This window comes from Triturus cristatus, chromosome 8 (assembly GCF_964204655.1).
Source record: "Triturus cristatus chromosome 8, aTriCri1.1, whole genome shotgun sequence".
NCBI classification, from domain to species: domain Eukaryota; kingdom Metazoa; phylum Chordata; class Amphibia; order Caudata; family Salamandridae; genus Triturus; species Triturus cristatus.
In genome coordinates this window covers 1,104,999,409-1,105,014,334 of record NC_140591.1, presented here as the reverse complement: position 1 = coordinate 1,105,014,334, position 14,926 = coordinate 1,104,999,409, and the positions used below count along the sequence as shown (strand labels likewise).

The 14,926-nt window shown below is 47.7% G+C and overlaps 1 protein-coding gene across 1 annotated transcript; it reads left to right on the top strand.

Moving 5' to 3' along the window:
- The first annotated feature begins 7,297 nt into the window (after positions 1-7,297).
- On the top strand, positions 7,298-8,845 carry LOC146805446 (endogenous retrovirus group PABLB member 1 Env polyprotein-like). Its single transcript, XM_085620506.1, has one exon. It carries the CDS (start codon positions 7,298-7,300, stop codon positions 8,843-8,845), a length of 1,548 nt encoding a protein of 515 aa, XP_085476632.1.
- Positions 8,846-14,926: the final 6,081 nt, after the last annotated feature.

The window sequence follows — 14,926 nt, the reverse complement described above, 5'->3', positions numbered from 1 at the left end:
AGAAGGAGCAGGAAGTTAGTGCTAGACTTCATCATATGGCGGTGGATAGATGTTATCCGGCATTGCCGTCTAGTTCTGATAAACCGGGAGAGGAGGTGATAGAGGATCCCCTATTATCTTATCTCTTGAAATCACCACCTCCCTATGCTCCAGATATTGTGGGTGCGGTGATTCCTCCTGTTCCTCAACCCGTTGTTCTGGCGGCTGCTGGTCAGCCCGCCGTTCCTCCTGTTCTTCCGAATCCCCTTGTGCCACAGATTGTCCATCCTCCTTTGCCGGCTCCTTTCCCTACTGCTCCTTTACCGGTACCTCACCAGCCTCTCGTTACCATTACTCCTGCTAACCCGACTACGGCTACTGTTTCTTCGTTTACTCCTACTGCTGTTGCTCCTGTACCTTCTTCTTCATCTCCTTCTGTTCGTAGTCGAATATTTAATGCTGTCGCTACTCTCTATTCTCCGTTTTTTGGACCAGTACTTGGGTCAAATCTTTCTGATGTTGCTCAGAGGCGCAGTCAAATTCCTGATGGTAGGGAACGTGAGTCGTTAGTGAAAATGGCGCGTAAATGGATTAGGCATCCTGCAAAGTATTCATCGCGTATAGTTTTCGAGACGTTTTCCCAGTTTAATGAGCCCACACAAAGATTCGTGTATGAGGAAATGTGTAAATTCTTAAGACAAGAGTGGGATGATGATGCGGTAGATAATGTACCGTCCGAGATCACTGAGCTTCAGAATCAATTTTCGACTGGTACGATTGTAGGTGATAACGTGCGACATGCTCTAGAGCGTCTATTATCTTTTCGCTCTGCGGTACAACCTCGAGCATTGTTTAAGGATGAAACTGCGGAGTGGATGGCACAACCTGGTCAGTATCCTATGCGGGAAGTTCCCCCAGTGTGGATGCCAGGTAATCCTAATGCTAATCCTGCTATTCCACCTCACTTTCAGAGAGTTTGGATACACCTCCCATGGAAGCGATCGGAAGTTTTGCAGGTGAAGCAAACTTTGCCCGACCCCCGTAAAAACCCTGCAGGTTATTATAAGGAGTTGTCCCAATTAGTGGCTGCTACTGTTATGAATCTTGCAGATATTGACATGTTGTTTGGTAATGTAGTACCTCAACCGATTTGGGCGAAAATCCGTCAAGAGGATCACGCAGCTGAGTTAGGCGGTGATTGGGCTGCTCTTGTGGCGGCTGACGCCCAGCAAGTTGGTGGGGCTAAACCTGCACAGCTCATTGAAAATTTGCCTTAGAGGATAATTACACTTATGAAAACACTTATGCCAGCCATACGCGTGAATTGGGACAAATTGTCAGCGTGTAAACAAAAGAAAGATGAGAGTGTCTCCGATTTCTTTACGAGATTTGAGGAGGCATTTATTGACCATAGTGGTCAGGATATGAGCTCTGAGGGAGGTCAGCGATTGTTTGTTGATAAATTTGTATCGAATTTGTTGCCTGAACTGAGCATCAAGTTGAAGAATTCTGAAAGTTCGTGGGCCGTTTCTACAACTGCTCAGATCTTAGCCACGGCCCAATACTATGAAAATAGGGAGAAGGAAGAAAGCGAACGCGCAGATAAGAAAACGAAGGATCTTAAAACTAAGGTCTTATTGCAGCAAGCGTATCCCCCGCGCTCGAATCAAAATGACTCGCAGCAGTCACATCGATCACAATTGCAGTTTTCTAGGTCACAGCTGCGTACTGACTCCTCTACACCTCGCTTTGTGTTGGGGTATAATCAATGTGCATATTGTAGGGGTGAGGGTCATTTGAAGTTTAATTGTCCAGTGCTGCGTGACCGCAACAATGGTGTTTCGGCTCGAGGAGGTCGCAGTGGTCCTCAACAAGCATCACGTGGTAGAGGTCGTGGTGTTACTCAGAATCAGAACCAGCGTCTTGCCACTTCATCTGATTCGCAAAATTGTTTTGATCGGCGCGATCCCTCGTCTGGAAGATCTGCACAGTATCATGTGGACGACTATTACGTCGAGCATGATGTTGATGCGGACGGTACTTACTAGGACAGCCATAGACATAGAAAGGGAGTAGTATCAGTTCCGGTTGATCAGAGAGGGCCTTATGTCGCAGTTGCCACATTGGGCGTAGTTGATCCTTTTCTGTTGGACACTGGTGCAGCGAAAAGTTCCATCATGCATTCGAAACTCCCTGGCGCACCATTGTCTGGCTTGACGAATGTTTCCGTTGGATTCTCTGGCGCCCCCGTTAGCAATCCGGTTTCTAGCCCTTTGCCCCTTACAATTGGGTCTCGAGAGTTGGTAGCTCCTTTGATTTTGACTACTGGTTGTGGTGAGAATCTTTTGGGCCTGGATTTATTGAAGCGGTTATATGCGACTTTGTACTGCTCCCCTGCGGGAGTGGAGCTTACGCTAGGACGGAGAGTGATCTCTCCTGTGTATTTGTCGACTGATAAGCTCCCACCGGAATTGAGTTCTCTTCCTGATTCTTTGTGGGCGACAGGTCCCAATGACGTGGGCCTGTTGGACATACCACCTTATGTTGTTCAATTGAAATCAAACATGCGATTGCCACGCATTCCCCAGTATCGTATCTCTCTTGATGGTGAACGAGCACTTTTAGCGATCATTTACGATTTGATCGATAAAGATGTTATCGAGGAAACGCGGGGTAACGTGTGCAATAGTCCTGTGTTGCCTATTTTGAAACGAACTGATCCCTCTCAGCCTCCTGTGTATCGTTTTGTTATTGACTTGCGGGAGGTCAATAAAATTGTTGTTCCACAGTTTCCCGTGGTGCCTGACATTACAGCTTTGCTGACTCTGATTCCAGCTTCTGCATCATGGTTCTCGGTAATCGATCTTAAGAATGCGTTCTTTAGCATTCCGATTGCTGAGGAAAGCAGAGATTTATTCGGTTTCTCATTAGGTGGTCGCAGCTTCAGGTTCAAACGCGCAACTCAGGGCTACTGTGAGAGTCCATCGATCTACAGCCAAGCTCTTAAGGGCCAACTTGATGCGTTTGTGTTGCCGGCTGGTGCGGCTTTGATTCAGTACGTCGATGATCTGTTGGTAGCTGCCGACACTGAACAGATTTGCAAAACTGCTACAGTGTCACTGTTACAGCATCTATGTGACTTACACCATAAAGTGTCACCTTCTATGTTGGACCCGGCCTCGTGGCGTGGTCCTTGACCCCCCTGGACTGTGGCCGTTCCCCGCCCCGGCCTTCACGGGCCACCCGTCTGAACTGCTCCAAGGCCCTTCACCCGGAACTGCACGTGGTCGCATGCTCCTCATGGCTCCGCCATCTTGTTGGCATCTACGTCACCCCGTGCACCAGCCGGCGCGACCCCGCTCAACCCGGCCTCGACCCCAGCGAAGCCCCGACCTCGAGGCACCACGGACTGGCCAGGGGGTGCCGCAGGAACCATTCATCGCCCCCGGCGGAGGACGGTATCGATGGGACCCCCAACTGTCCTCCCCTCTCGAGGTGTGATCGCCCTGCAAACTCCCATGGGCCTGGCGCCTCTCCTGCTGGGCGTCTGGCCACCTCCACCCGGCCACTCCGCCCCCTCGGGCGCAAAGGTCCGGACATCAAAGGGCTCCAGACCTATATCTGGGGCGACCCCACCACAGCTCGGCAGTTGTATCCCGGAGTCGAGAGCCCTGCTGATCGAATCGCGGCTGACCCTACGGAGAAGAACTCTTGTCGGAACCATCATGAGCCCTGCTGACTGCGTCGCGGCTCCCTCTTGTGAACCCTTTCTGAACCACCTGGAACATCGGAGCCCTGCAGACGCTGTCGCGGCCCAACCTCGCTGAGACCTTCCTCGGAGCCCTGCTGACGACGTCGCGGCTCGAGCTGAGCAGAAACCATCTTGAGAGCCCTGCTGATTGAATCGCGGCTCTCCACGAACTGTACGCCAGAGCCCTGCTGACGCCGTCGCGGCTCGACCCCTCCGAGATCGGAGGTCCTCCAGCTTGAGGATAAGAACTGGGCCCCAGGTACCCTCGTACCCCATTCCTGCCAAAGACTGTCCCGCTACCCCTACCCTTCCAAAGAGACATTGAGACTTCTGGTGGATCCCTCGATCCCTTCGTGTAAATATTGAACTCGTAACCTTTTATTGATGATAAAGAATTGCTTGTCTTGAGACAACCTCCTTGAGTCCGGTGTGGTGGTGTTACTGTGCTAGTACGTGATAGGAGAAGGATCTCTCAGGAGACTTCTCGGCAGCGCTCGGCTACTTCGTGCAGTGCGAGGGCCCCCCTTGGTGGTCTCACCGACTCCTCGGGGTCCGCCTTCCAACATTCTAAGCTACAATATTGTTGTCAAGAAGTAACCTATCTAGGTCACTTATTGTCAAAGGCGGGTAGAAGGTTGACCCCTGAAAGAATTGCACCAATTGCTCGAATGACTGTGCCAACAACTCAGAGAGATGTGCGTGCCTTTCTAGGTATCACGTCATACTGCAGACAGTGGATCCCAAATTTTTCACTGTTAGCGAAACCATTGATAGCTCTCACGTGCAAGGATGTTTCGACTCCTTTGCCATGGACGGAAGAATGTCAGAAAAGTTTTTCTGAACTGCGTGATGCGTTGTGTTCGGCCCCTGTGTTAGGTACTCCTGACTACAGTAAGCCGTTTACACTATACGTTCACGAGAGAGAGGGTTGTGCGTTGAGCGTTCTGACGCAACCATTCGGTGGTAAGCAGCGTCCATGTGCGTATTTTTCCTCGACTTTAGACCCGGTAGCTAGAGCGTTGCCCAGTTGCTTGAGGGCGACAGCGGCAGCTGCAGTGTCTATTCGACAATCTGCAGGTCTGGTCATGGATAATATGCTCATAGTGATGGTTCCGCATGCAGTTGACACTCTCCTGAATCGGACAAAAACTCAACATCTGACAAGTGCAAGGTTGTCAGGGTACGAGTTGACCCTTTTGGCAAGTGATATACAGATCAAGCGTTGTAATGTGCTGAATCCCGCGACATTGTTGCCGATTAATATGGAACTAGATGATGTACCACCACATGATTGTTATTTACGAACTGAGGAAGAAACGAAGGGTCGTGTAGACCTGAAAAACACTCCGTTGACAGATCCCGATGGCACTTTGTATGTTGATGGTTCATGTTTTAAGTTGCCGAATGGTGATGTGACAACTGCGTATGCTGTAGTGACATTGAGCACGGTTGTGGAAACCGCGAGATTGAGTCAGAATTCAGCGCAAGCAGCAGAATTGATTGCGCTAACAAGAGCGTGTGTTTTGTCTAAAGGAAAACAAGTGAATGTGTTCACCGACAGTCAGTATGCATTCGGTGTTGCACATAGTTTTGGGCGATTGTGGAGAGAAAGAGGATTTATGACGTCGCATGGTACGAAGATCCAACACGGGCAGCTCGTGAATGATCTTTTGGATGCACTTACATTGCCTAAACAGGTAGCGATTGTTAAATGTAGTGCGCACCGAAAGGTTACGGATGATGTTGGTCGTGGTAATGCATTTGCAGACGAGATTGCTGAGGAAACGGCTAAGAATCTTGCAACCCGAATGTATGTTACGGGTTCAGTGAGATGGCCGACGGAGACTGGTATGTGTGAAGACACTGTTGAAAGTGTGAAATCAATTCAGAATGAGGCCACTGAAACTGAAAGAACCAAGTGGAAAGAAAGTACGGGAAAGTTGGACATGCATGGATGTTGGGTTGATTTGTCGGAACGCCAGAGGTGGATGTTACCGGATGCGTATGTATTAGCTGTCGTAACTATGGCTCATGGGTTGTCACACATTAGTGCGAAAGGTATATGTAAGTTATTGTCCCCTGTATGGAAGAATGATGGTATTGCTAAGTGTGCTGAAAGGGTGGTTAAAAATTGTATGGTGTGTTTGATGCATAATCCTGGCAAGGGCACCCCCACGCCACCTGGTCATTTTGCTCCTCCTGCCTGTCCCTTTGAGGTTATCCAGCTGGACTTCATCCATATGGAGAGATGCAATAATCTGAAGTATGTTTTAGTCGTGGTTTGTGCGTTCTCCAGATGGATCGAGGCCTATCCTCTTAAGGATAATACTGCTCTGTCCACAGCGAAAGTCCTACTGAAGGAATACTTTCCGCGGTATGGAATGCCAAGGATTGTGTGGTCAGATAATGGAAGCGAGTTTGTGGGAAGTGTGATGCAGAGTGTGTGTAAGGGCCTTGGAATTCGACAGAAATTCCATAGTGCCAATCATCCCCAGGCAGCGGGTTTGGTTGAAGGGTACAATGGTACCCTGAAGCTGAAACTTGCAAAGATAATGGCTACGACTGGTTTATCATGGCCTGATGCCTTGCCTTTGGCTCTCCTATCAACCAGAGCGACTGCACACTCTCGAGTAGGGCTCAGCCCATATGAGATTGTGTTCGGCCGCCCTGCAAATATTTGGGGAGTTCCGAGACCCAAGGCTTTTGCCAGTCTTGAGTATCCAATGCTAATTGATTATCTTCATGATCTGACTACTAAACTAAGGTTAATTCATCAACAGGTCTTTGAAGCTTTGCCAGCACAGACAGAGGGTCCTGGACATCGGCTCCAACCGGGTGACTGGGTCGTTACCCGAAATTTTGGCCGGAAACGTAACCTGGAGCCGAGATTCGTGGGACCCTATCAAGTGCTATTGGCCACAAGGACTGCAGTTCGGTTGGAAGGCAGAAAGAATTGGGTACACGCCGGCCATACCAAAAAGGTGCCGATCCCTTCCCCAACAGATAGTTGGGTGAGAACTGGTATAGCGGCAACGGAAACTGAGACCCCTTTATGTTTTGTGCCGTTTAGCGATGCTCAGCCTGTAAGAGACAATTCATTGCCATTGCAGTCAGACACATCCGTTGAGTCGTCAGTTGAAGAGAATTCGAGGTCTGAATCGTCATCCAATCGACTGAACACTGCTTCACCAGCTGAACAATTGTTTGACGAGCAGACTCGACCTGGAAGAGATCGATATTTTCTTCGTCCACGTAACAGAGACTAATAAAATTTTCCTTATATTTTTCCTTTCCCGTTGCCAAGAACATTACGAACAATTACATCCTTTTCTGAATTTTTGAGTTTTTATGTATGCTTTTCACAGCTGAAGAGATTTGTATTAAGCTGCGTGTTTAGGAAAACCTATCATCCGGGTTAACCGTAGGGCCGTGCGGGTACTCCCTTCTGTTTAGCAGGTTTCTGACACTAGGTCGGTTACTTTTTGTCGACTCCTGGGAACTCCTGGGAATTGATAATCGCTACTCAGAACGAAGTGCGTCAAGTACGTCACGGACGGTTTTTAGATGATGGCATTCTCTAAGCTGTTGGAAGTAGAAAGGATGTCGGCGCAAAGATCAAAATTGCATAAAATTGTACGAACGAAGTGTTTTTTGTTCCAGGTATTTCTGTTGTTTCTGACTGTGTCTCTGCTATTGGTGGGTGGAGTGTATTTCGGAATACAGTTGTTGTTGCCTTCCATTTCACCTACTCTTTCTCCTAAACCAAGTTCTATCACCACTGTTTCTCCACATTCCTTTCATCCTCTGCCCCAACATGAACAGGTTAGACGTGCGGAATTCATTAATAACTCCTTTGTTCAGCTCCTACATCAGCATCAGTTGGTAATGAATACTACCAACTGTTGGGTGTGTGGGTTAATGCCACATACCATGGATAGGGGTATTCCGTATCTGGTTCTTCCTTATAGCTCCCAAGGGTCAGCTCGAGCATTCCAAACTATGTTCCGTAGTGCACTAGATTCCTACCCCAGTCGAGAGCCACGCTCTGCAAACTTTGGTCCTGGTCCGTACCACAAGCCTTTGGTAATAGCGATTGCGGATTTAGATAGAGATGTTTTTGACGCATCGCTTATTCCAGATGAAGAGGTGCAAGCCTATAAGGACCTGAGTGAAGCCGAGTATAGTACGTCAGTGGGTGATAGACAGCTCAAGAGCTCGTCTCCAATATGGATCGTACCCCACCTCGGTAATTTCTGCTTGAAGGGTCTTGGTCGAAATCCGAGAGCGCAACTCGGGAACAGTGCTTGCACTGATACGTATGTTCTACCGATGCTCTCTTCCCCTGTTTTTCTGACTGCCAAGGGTACCTATTTCGTATGTTATGAACGTGCATATACATGGTTGCCCCGTGACTTCTCGGGTACCTGTTATATCGTGAATCTTTTGCCACCGACCTTTTCAGTTGCCTCGGACTATCACAAGACTAGAATTGTGAGAGGCGTTATTAGTGAAGAGGATACTGCTGGTCAAGAAGCAGGAGACTTCTTTAAGGGTTTCTTGCCGTTTTGGGGGCCTATGATTAATAGTAGAAACCTGAGACAGTTGACCCGTGTGATAGAGATGACTGCTAACATAACTGCGAGCGCTCTTGGTAATTTAACAGCAGAACTTCAGGCGGATAGACTTATGACGTTGCAAAACCGTATGGTTCTTGACGTTGTTCTTGCAGATAGAGGTGGTGTGTGCAAAGTTATCCATTCGAACTGTTGCATTTTCATTCCTGACAACGCTCCAACTGTTTACCAAGCCATCTCGAAGTTGCATAAGATTTCCGAGTCCATACACGTGGACGAGGGTAATTGGACACTTCTAGGATGGTTTTGGGGCCTGATATCCACTTGGGGTTGGAAGATTCTGATGATCGTAGGGGTTGTTGTAGCGTTTCTATTCACGTGTTGTCTTTGTGTGCAGTGTGGACCTGCCTTATGTAGTCTTTGTGCTACAGCGTGTATAAGACGGCCATCTGTTACCAAGGAGACATTGATGGATAGAATGATGTTCCAGCAACAGCTGAACGATCTGATGAATATCGAAATCGACTCCGATCTCGATTAGAGCTTGCCTACATGAGGGCAAAAGGAGCGTCTGAGGTTCCGTGTGAATCGGAACGACACTTTTTGGGTGTGTTTGAATATGGACGAATCTGGTATCAGCGAACCGCAAATGACGAGTTTAGTGGGTGTACGCGTTTTCGCTACGCTACTACGTACGGATCGTCTCATTTCTAGGTATGTCCATTCGAACCCTCGGGTTCCATTTTAGATGCGGCATCCATTTTGTCTCTTGCCCTCAAGTAGCCAGCGAACGGACCTTGTCCGCTTTGTGACCCTGGGATTCCCAAGCTTTTACGGAGGACACGTGTTTCTTTGAGGGTGTCTTTTATGATGAGGGAAATGACACGGCAGAGGCAGATGGCCCCGCTTAGGGCTCATCTTGCCGTACTGGTCTATTGTTTCAGCCATGCCTGCATTAGTCACGAGGCCTTTGATTCTGCGATCTGGTTTCCGTTATTACTCTCTACACTCTTTTCTAATCTGTTGTGCATTCTTGTTCTTCCTGTGCATCTGTTTCTGTCCCTTCTCTTAATGTGTTTACAGTCAGAATGGAATGTGCTTAACGTGGGGATGATCTGTTTTTACAGTTGGGAACCGGCAATGTAGCTGTAATTATGTTCCGGGTTTCTGAAACATGAATGCGACCCTTTTGAAGTTTACTGTGGGAACTGAATTGTAACCTTTGTTTGCCATGTTGTTCTATGGCCAAAATGTGTATAAAAAGAGCGATCCACTTGTGCAATTTGAAGCAGTCTCCCAGAACCTATACGTTGTGTACTTCTTGTGACTTCTGTATCCCTGCAGTAAATAAACGCTGATCTTTGACGCCGCCGGAAGTGTCCCGAGTCTCTGTGTTTTGTACGCCGGAACAGGTAACCCACGAAGTTTTCAGGTGTTGTCCCCTGGCACCGCTGGGCCTTAGAATAGCCCAGTCCTTCAATCCCCACCATGCCCCTGCCCGCCCCACCACCAAGCAGCACGCCCTATGAAAGCCGCCACTAGTTACGTTACTGGTGGATGGAAAACTCCGTCAGAAACATGATGGATATCCAGTCCGCCGTATCACGAGATCTCCATAGGACATAATTGGATTGTGATACGGCGGACGGGATATGCGTCACATTTGTGATGGGGTATTCCCCTCCACCAAGATCTAAATCAGGCCCTAAGTCACTCCACAGCTGTGCTCGGATTCATCCTTTCTTCCTCACCATCTGGGTTGTATCCTGCTGAACTGTTAGCTTCAAATTGTCACCAAATTGTTGTAGTCACCATCTGGAGCTAGATGAAGAGAAGAAGAAGAAGCGGTTTCATTTACTGAGCACGCAGTGGTGGCTCCTTCCAGGCCTGCTAGCTCCTTAGCTTACACCACAGAACCTCAAAAGGGATAGCAGACATGGAATGTAGAACCTCATAGCTTTCTACACATCTTTTAGAGATATATTAAAACAGCATTATGACCAGCACCAATATGCCATTCTTTGACCCCGATATTCCATCTGGCAGTCGCCATGAAAACCCCGGTTAATGCTGCAGCTCAGTGGAGTCAAAGGAAACCTATGTCAGAAAATCCACCTGCTGCTCCATTCAGACAGTCACCTTGGGACAATTCAATCCATCCTGCCTCCACTCAAACAAGGATTCAGAAGCGCGTTACAAAGTCTTGGCCACATATGTTGCGTATGCATCAGCCCCCTGAGAAAAATCAGAGCCAATATAAAACCCTTTTAAAGTGGCACCCACCTTGCAATCCAAAGAGGTCATAAGAGTTATCCCTTCCACAGCCCTGACACACACCTATCTTGCTTCGAGAGAATGGAATTGATGAGTGCCACATCCTTCAAACGGATACATCTGAGCTGTAAATTTGAGCATGGTGACGTTTTCAGTGTCCCTTTTCCTTAAAAAAACCACATTCTTTCTGAAATGGTAAAGAGTGAAGCCAGAGATTCATAGCAATTTGGACTAGCCAAAAATTGCCTCATTTTCTTCCCTAACGAGTTGTGATGAAGGCAAACTACCTTTTCCTTTGAAATGAGACAGTACCCGATGAGCCAAGTCTTTTGACCTAAAAACTGGACTATGTTCTTCAGCCTTCTGCTCATCCTCATACCTGGAAGAAGGAAATCCCTGGCCTTTCTGATCTTCAGTAAGTGCAGCAGCCGCCATTTTCGACTTGAATTTTTGCAATTCAGCAGCAGCCTGGTGCAGAGAGATCCTCTCCAGTTGTGTAGACCTACCCTGATGCCACTTGAGTGAGGGGGAGAATAGCAGGAGTAGGACCTGCTGCTACATCTCATTTGCCAGCTTACCCACACATTTGCAGGAGCCATCCAGCGGCGGCATCTCCGCTATGGCGGAGGAACGTCGCCCTACTGCCCTCAGAGGCAAACGAAAAATAAAATGATCTAAATTCAGAGTGAGGCCTCATCACTGCAGGAGGGGGAGGATGAGTGGTGGGCACTGCTGTCAGTGCACATGATGGTTTGGCCGGCTGTCTTAGGATGGCCAGACCGTCATGTGCACTGACATTTCTCCAACCCAGCTGTGTTGCTGGGTGGAGAGACCTGCAGGCACAGGCTCCCAGCTCCAGATAGAGAAAAAAATAAGCCCATCCACCCAATCCTGAGTCTGCTCTCATATGAGAGCAGCATCTGGATTGGCCATAAGGGAAGCTGGGAGCTTCAGCCTGTGCTCAGAGGAACAGAAGACCGGTGAGCAGAACAGTGAGCAGAAGACACCCCGCACTGACCCACTACATTTCTCTGACACTAGTCGCTAATGGAGCATTCTCAACAAATACTAGCCTTAGGGCACTGAGGCCACAACAGACCATAAAAGGCGCCTACCTACCTGATGCAATGTGAAATTAAGAGAGCTGTGTTTGGCATACATTGAGCAGCCTACCGCCCGTTGCTGTTTGGCATTTTTTAGGCCCCCACCAACACACCACCATCCCTCCACAACCCTTACCTGGCCCTGTATCACAGGCTGAGTCTCGGACCTGAAAACTCCACAGAAGTCATGGAGAGGCTGGCAACATCTGCTCAGTTGCCTAGACATGAGCAAGATGCCTTCCACCACTTCCGGTAGGATGTGTTTGAAGATAGACAAAAAATCAGTTAGTGTTCCTGGGCTATTATTGGTGCAGGTTCAAGCTGTAGATTCAAATATCTTTTGCGGGGGCAACATGCCTCATATTTGTAATGAACAGAACAAGGAAGTGGGAGATGTGCTATTAGCAATTGTTACTATTCTCATTTATGAGGCTGACAAACAGAGTCATGCCATGCTGGTCTTATTAACCTAGGAAAGGGGTAAGTCCACCACTTCAGGAATCAAAGTTGCATCCTGCATCTTGTACAGGGATTATTACAGTAGATGCATTAATACACTGAGGGGCATATGTACAAGGAAATGTCAGAGCGCGGAGCTGCGCCAAATTTGCAGCGCCGTGCTCCCCATTTCCAAAACGCAGGGATGTGCCGTATTGACAACCTATACAGCACCCCCCTGTGTTTTCCCTAACACTGGCGCTAAAATTAGCTGCCTAATGCCAACGCAGGCACCCTTGTACCATAGTGCAAGGGTGCCTGCGTTGCAGGGATTGCTTTTTTATGTGTAGAAAGGTGTCCCTTCCTGCACATAAATGATCAAGAATGGTGATTTGTTACTTAGCACACACAGAAGTAGCAAATCGTCATTATTTAATGATTGTGTGCTGGAAGGGACACCTTCCTGCACATAAACAATCATTCATGTCATTTTGCTCTTTAACTGAGGCGAAAAGTATTTCTCCTTGTATCACCATTCTAACACCTACTCATGCATGGCGTTAGTTTTTGGAGCTGCCTCAGATTTACACCTCCTTGTAAATCTGGAGCAGCGTCAAAAAGCAATGGGTGTTTCAGCCGAACGCCCAAAGAAATAACATCCATTCCGCGCCCCTTTCACAAAGATACCTGCGTGAAAGGGTACCATATTTACAAAGCAGTGTTAAGCGACAAAAAGTGGTTTCATGCCACTTTCGAAATATGGAACAGAGCATTGCGCCACAGAAACGTCTTTAGAAGTGACGTTCCTGTGGCGCAATGCACTTATAAATATGCCCCTGAGTTGCCTTGCCTGTTCGGAGATGTTTTTTAGAAGGATGAAGGGCAATGTCTATGGCAAGCCAATTCTATGCGTACTCATGACGTCAGGATCTAGGGTAGGAAACTTACCCAGGAAGTAGGAAATATTTGCCCCATGCTAACGGAAGGAGAAAGGGGGCAGAAAAATGTTACTTTGATTAGGGAAATCCTTGCACCGGCCTTGATTGTTAGGCTGGCAGAATGACTGCCTCTGGAATGTTCTATTTACAGGCCTGCCAAGCCAACGTGCCTGGACTTTGTTGTGGCTGAAGCGGACACTTCTGCCTTCACTCGCATTCTTTGCTGTTGATAGACTCTGACCTCTGTTTTGGAGATTGTTTTCATTCCATGCACTTGTGGGAGTCTGTCAACAGCTGAAGAAGAGAAGGGCCTCTGGGAGGAAGAAAAAAGAAATGGCCATTCAGATGAAAGGAAGAAAACGTGCAGGTCAAGCTCACCCATAACACACCTGTTAGTGATAGAAACTTGGCACGTGTGACAGTGCTTAATTTGTAAAACAATATTTGCCAGGGCCCAAAATTTTGCTCAGATGACCGCGGTTGGCCCTATTGAATGTCGGTGTGCCTAACACCAAGTCTGCCTAGTCTTGATTTCACCTCGCGACTCCTTCATTCACCACCAGACACTCGCAATCCCTTTATCTCGCTCTTGCACGTTTTTTTTCATTCCGGCTTTCTCTGTCACTCTTTCCCCCTTTCTCTTTCTCCTTCTTTCCCCTTATGTATTTTTCTCTCTCTTGCTCTGGGTGAAAGTCAGACGAGTAAAAACAAGTGCCAGTCCCCAAAAAGTGAGGGCAAGTGGGCCACACCTGCAACCACCAGCTCAAATTAGGCACTGGGTATGCACTGTCTCCAAACCTTTGTGCAGAATGTGAGCAATGGGGCCTCTTCATATTTGAGTAACAGTAGCTGTATTTTCAAACTATTGATGTAAAATCATGCAGTAGGTACAGGTTTAAAGGTTTAATTGGGCATATTCTTCATTCCGGCCATTTAAAAAAAATCTTTGTTGTCTTCCAGGATTAAGGGTTCATTCAGACACCTAATGGCGCTAGCTAATTACTTTTTCCAAGGGTCCTAGTTTCCAGTTAACAGACTAAGGGCCAGATGTGCGACCCTTACATTTTGCGACTCGCAGTTTGAGACTCGCAAAATGCAATTTACAACAGTGTCTCAGAAACTGTTAGCGATTCCTAATGGGGTCGCAAATTGCCTGCCTCATTAATATTCATGAGGCAGGTGCTATTTGCAAGCCCATTACGAATTGCCAGCACTCATAGGGATGGTGGCCTGCTGGGTTCAGCAGACCACCATCTCTGGGACTGCTTTTTTTAAAATGCAGCCCATTTTCCTTTAAGGATTTTAAAAATGGAAAATTAAACGTTTCTGTTTCATCTTTTAAGAGCAGGCAGTGGTCCTTGTGACCACTGCCTTCTCTTAAAAACTGCCTGTCCTTAGGACCACTGGCTGCTCTTAAAAAAATATTTTCACACACACTCACAAAGGGGAAGGGTTCCCCTGGGGACCCCTCCCCAGTTGCGAGTGACTTACAACCTACTTGAAGTAGGTGGTAAACTGCGAGTGTTTTGCGACCGCAAATGCTGTCACAAAATAATGGCACATTCCATAGTGACTCGCTATTAGGAAGGGACGCCCCTTCCCAATAGCGAGAATCGCAAACACTATTTTGCTAGTCACAGACTCTCAAAATATCATCTGTACATGCCAGGACCCTTTTTTGCTGTCGCAAACGGGCCGATTTCCTCTTTGCGACTGCAAAAAATGGTCGTACATCTGGCCCTAATACCTTTGATCCTCACAATTCCATCATCTCATCCGGAAGATTTCATTTGGGTGCGATTAAATGCTTTGAGTTTGTCCAAGAGCCACTATCTGCATATTCCCCAAAGGATAAATATCAGTATAGAC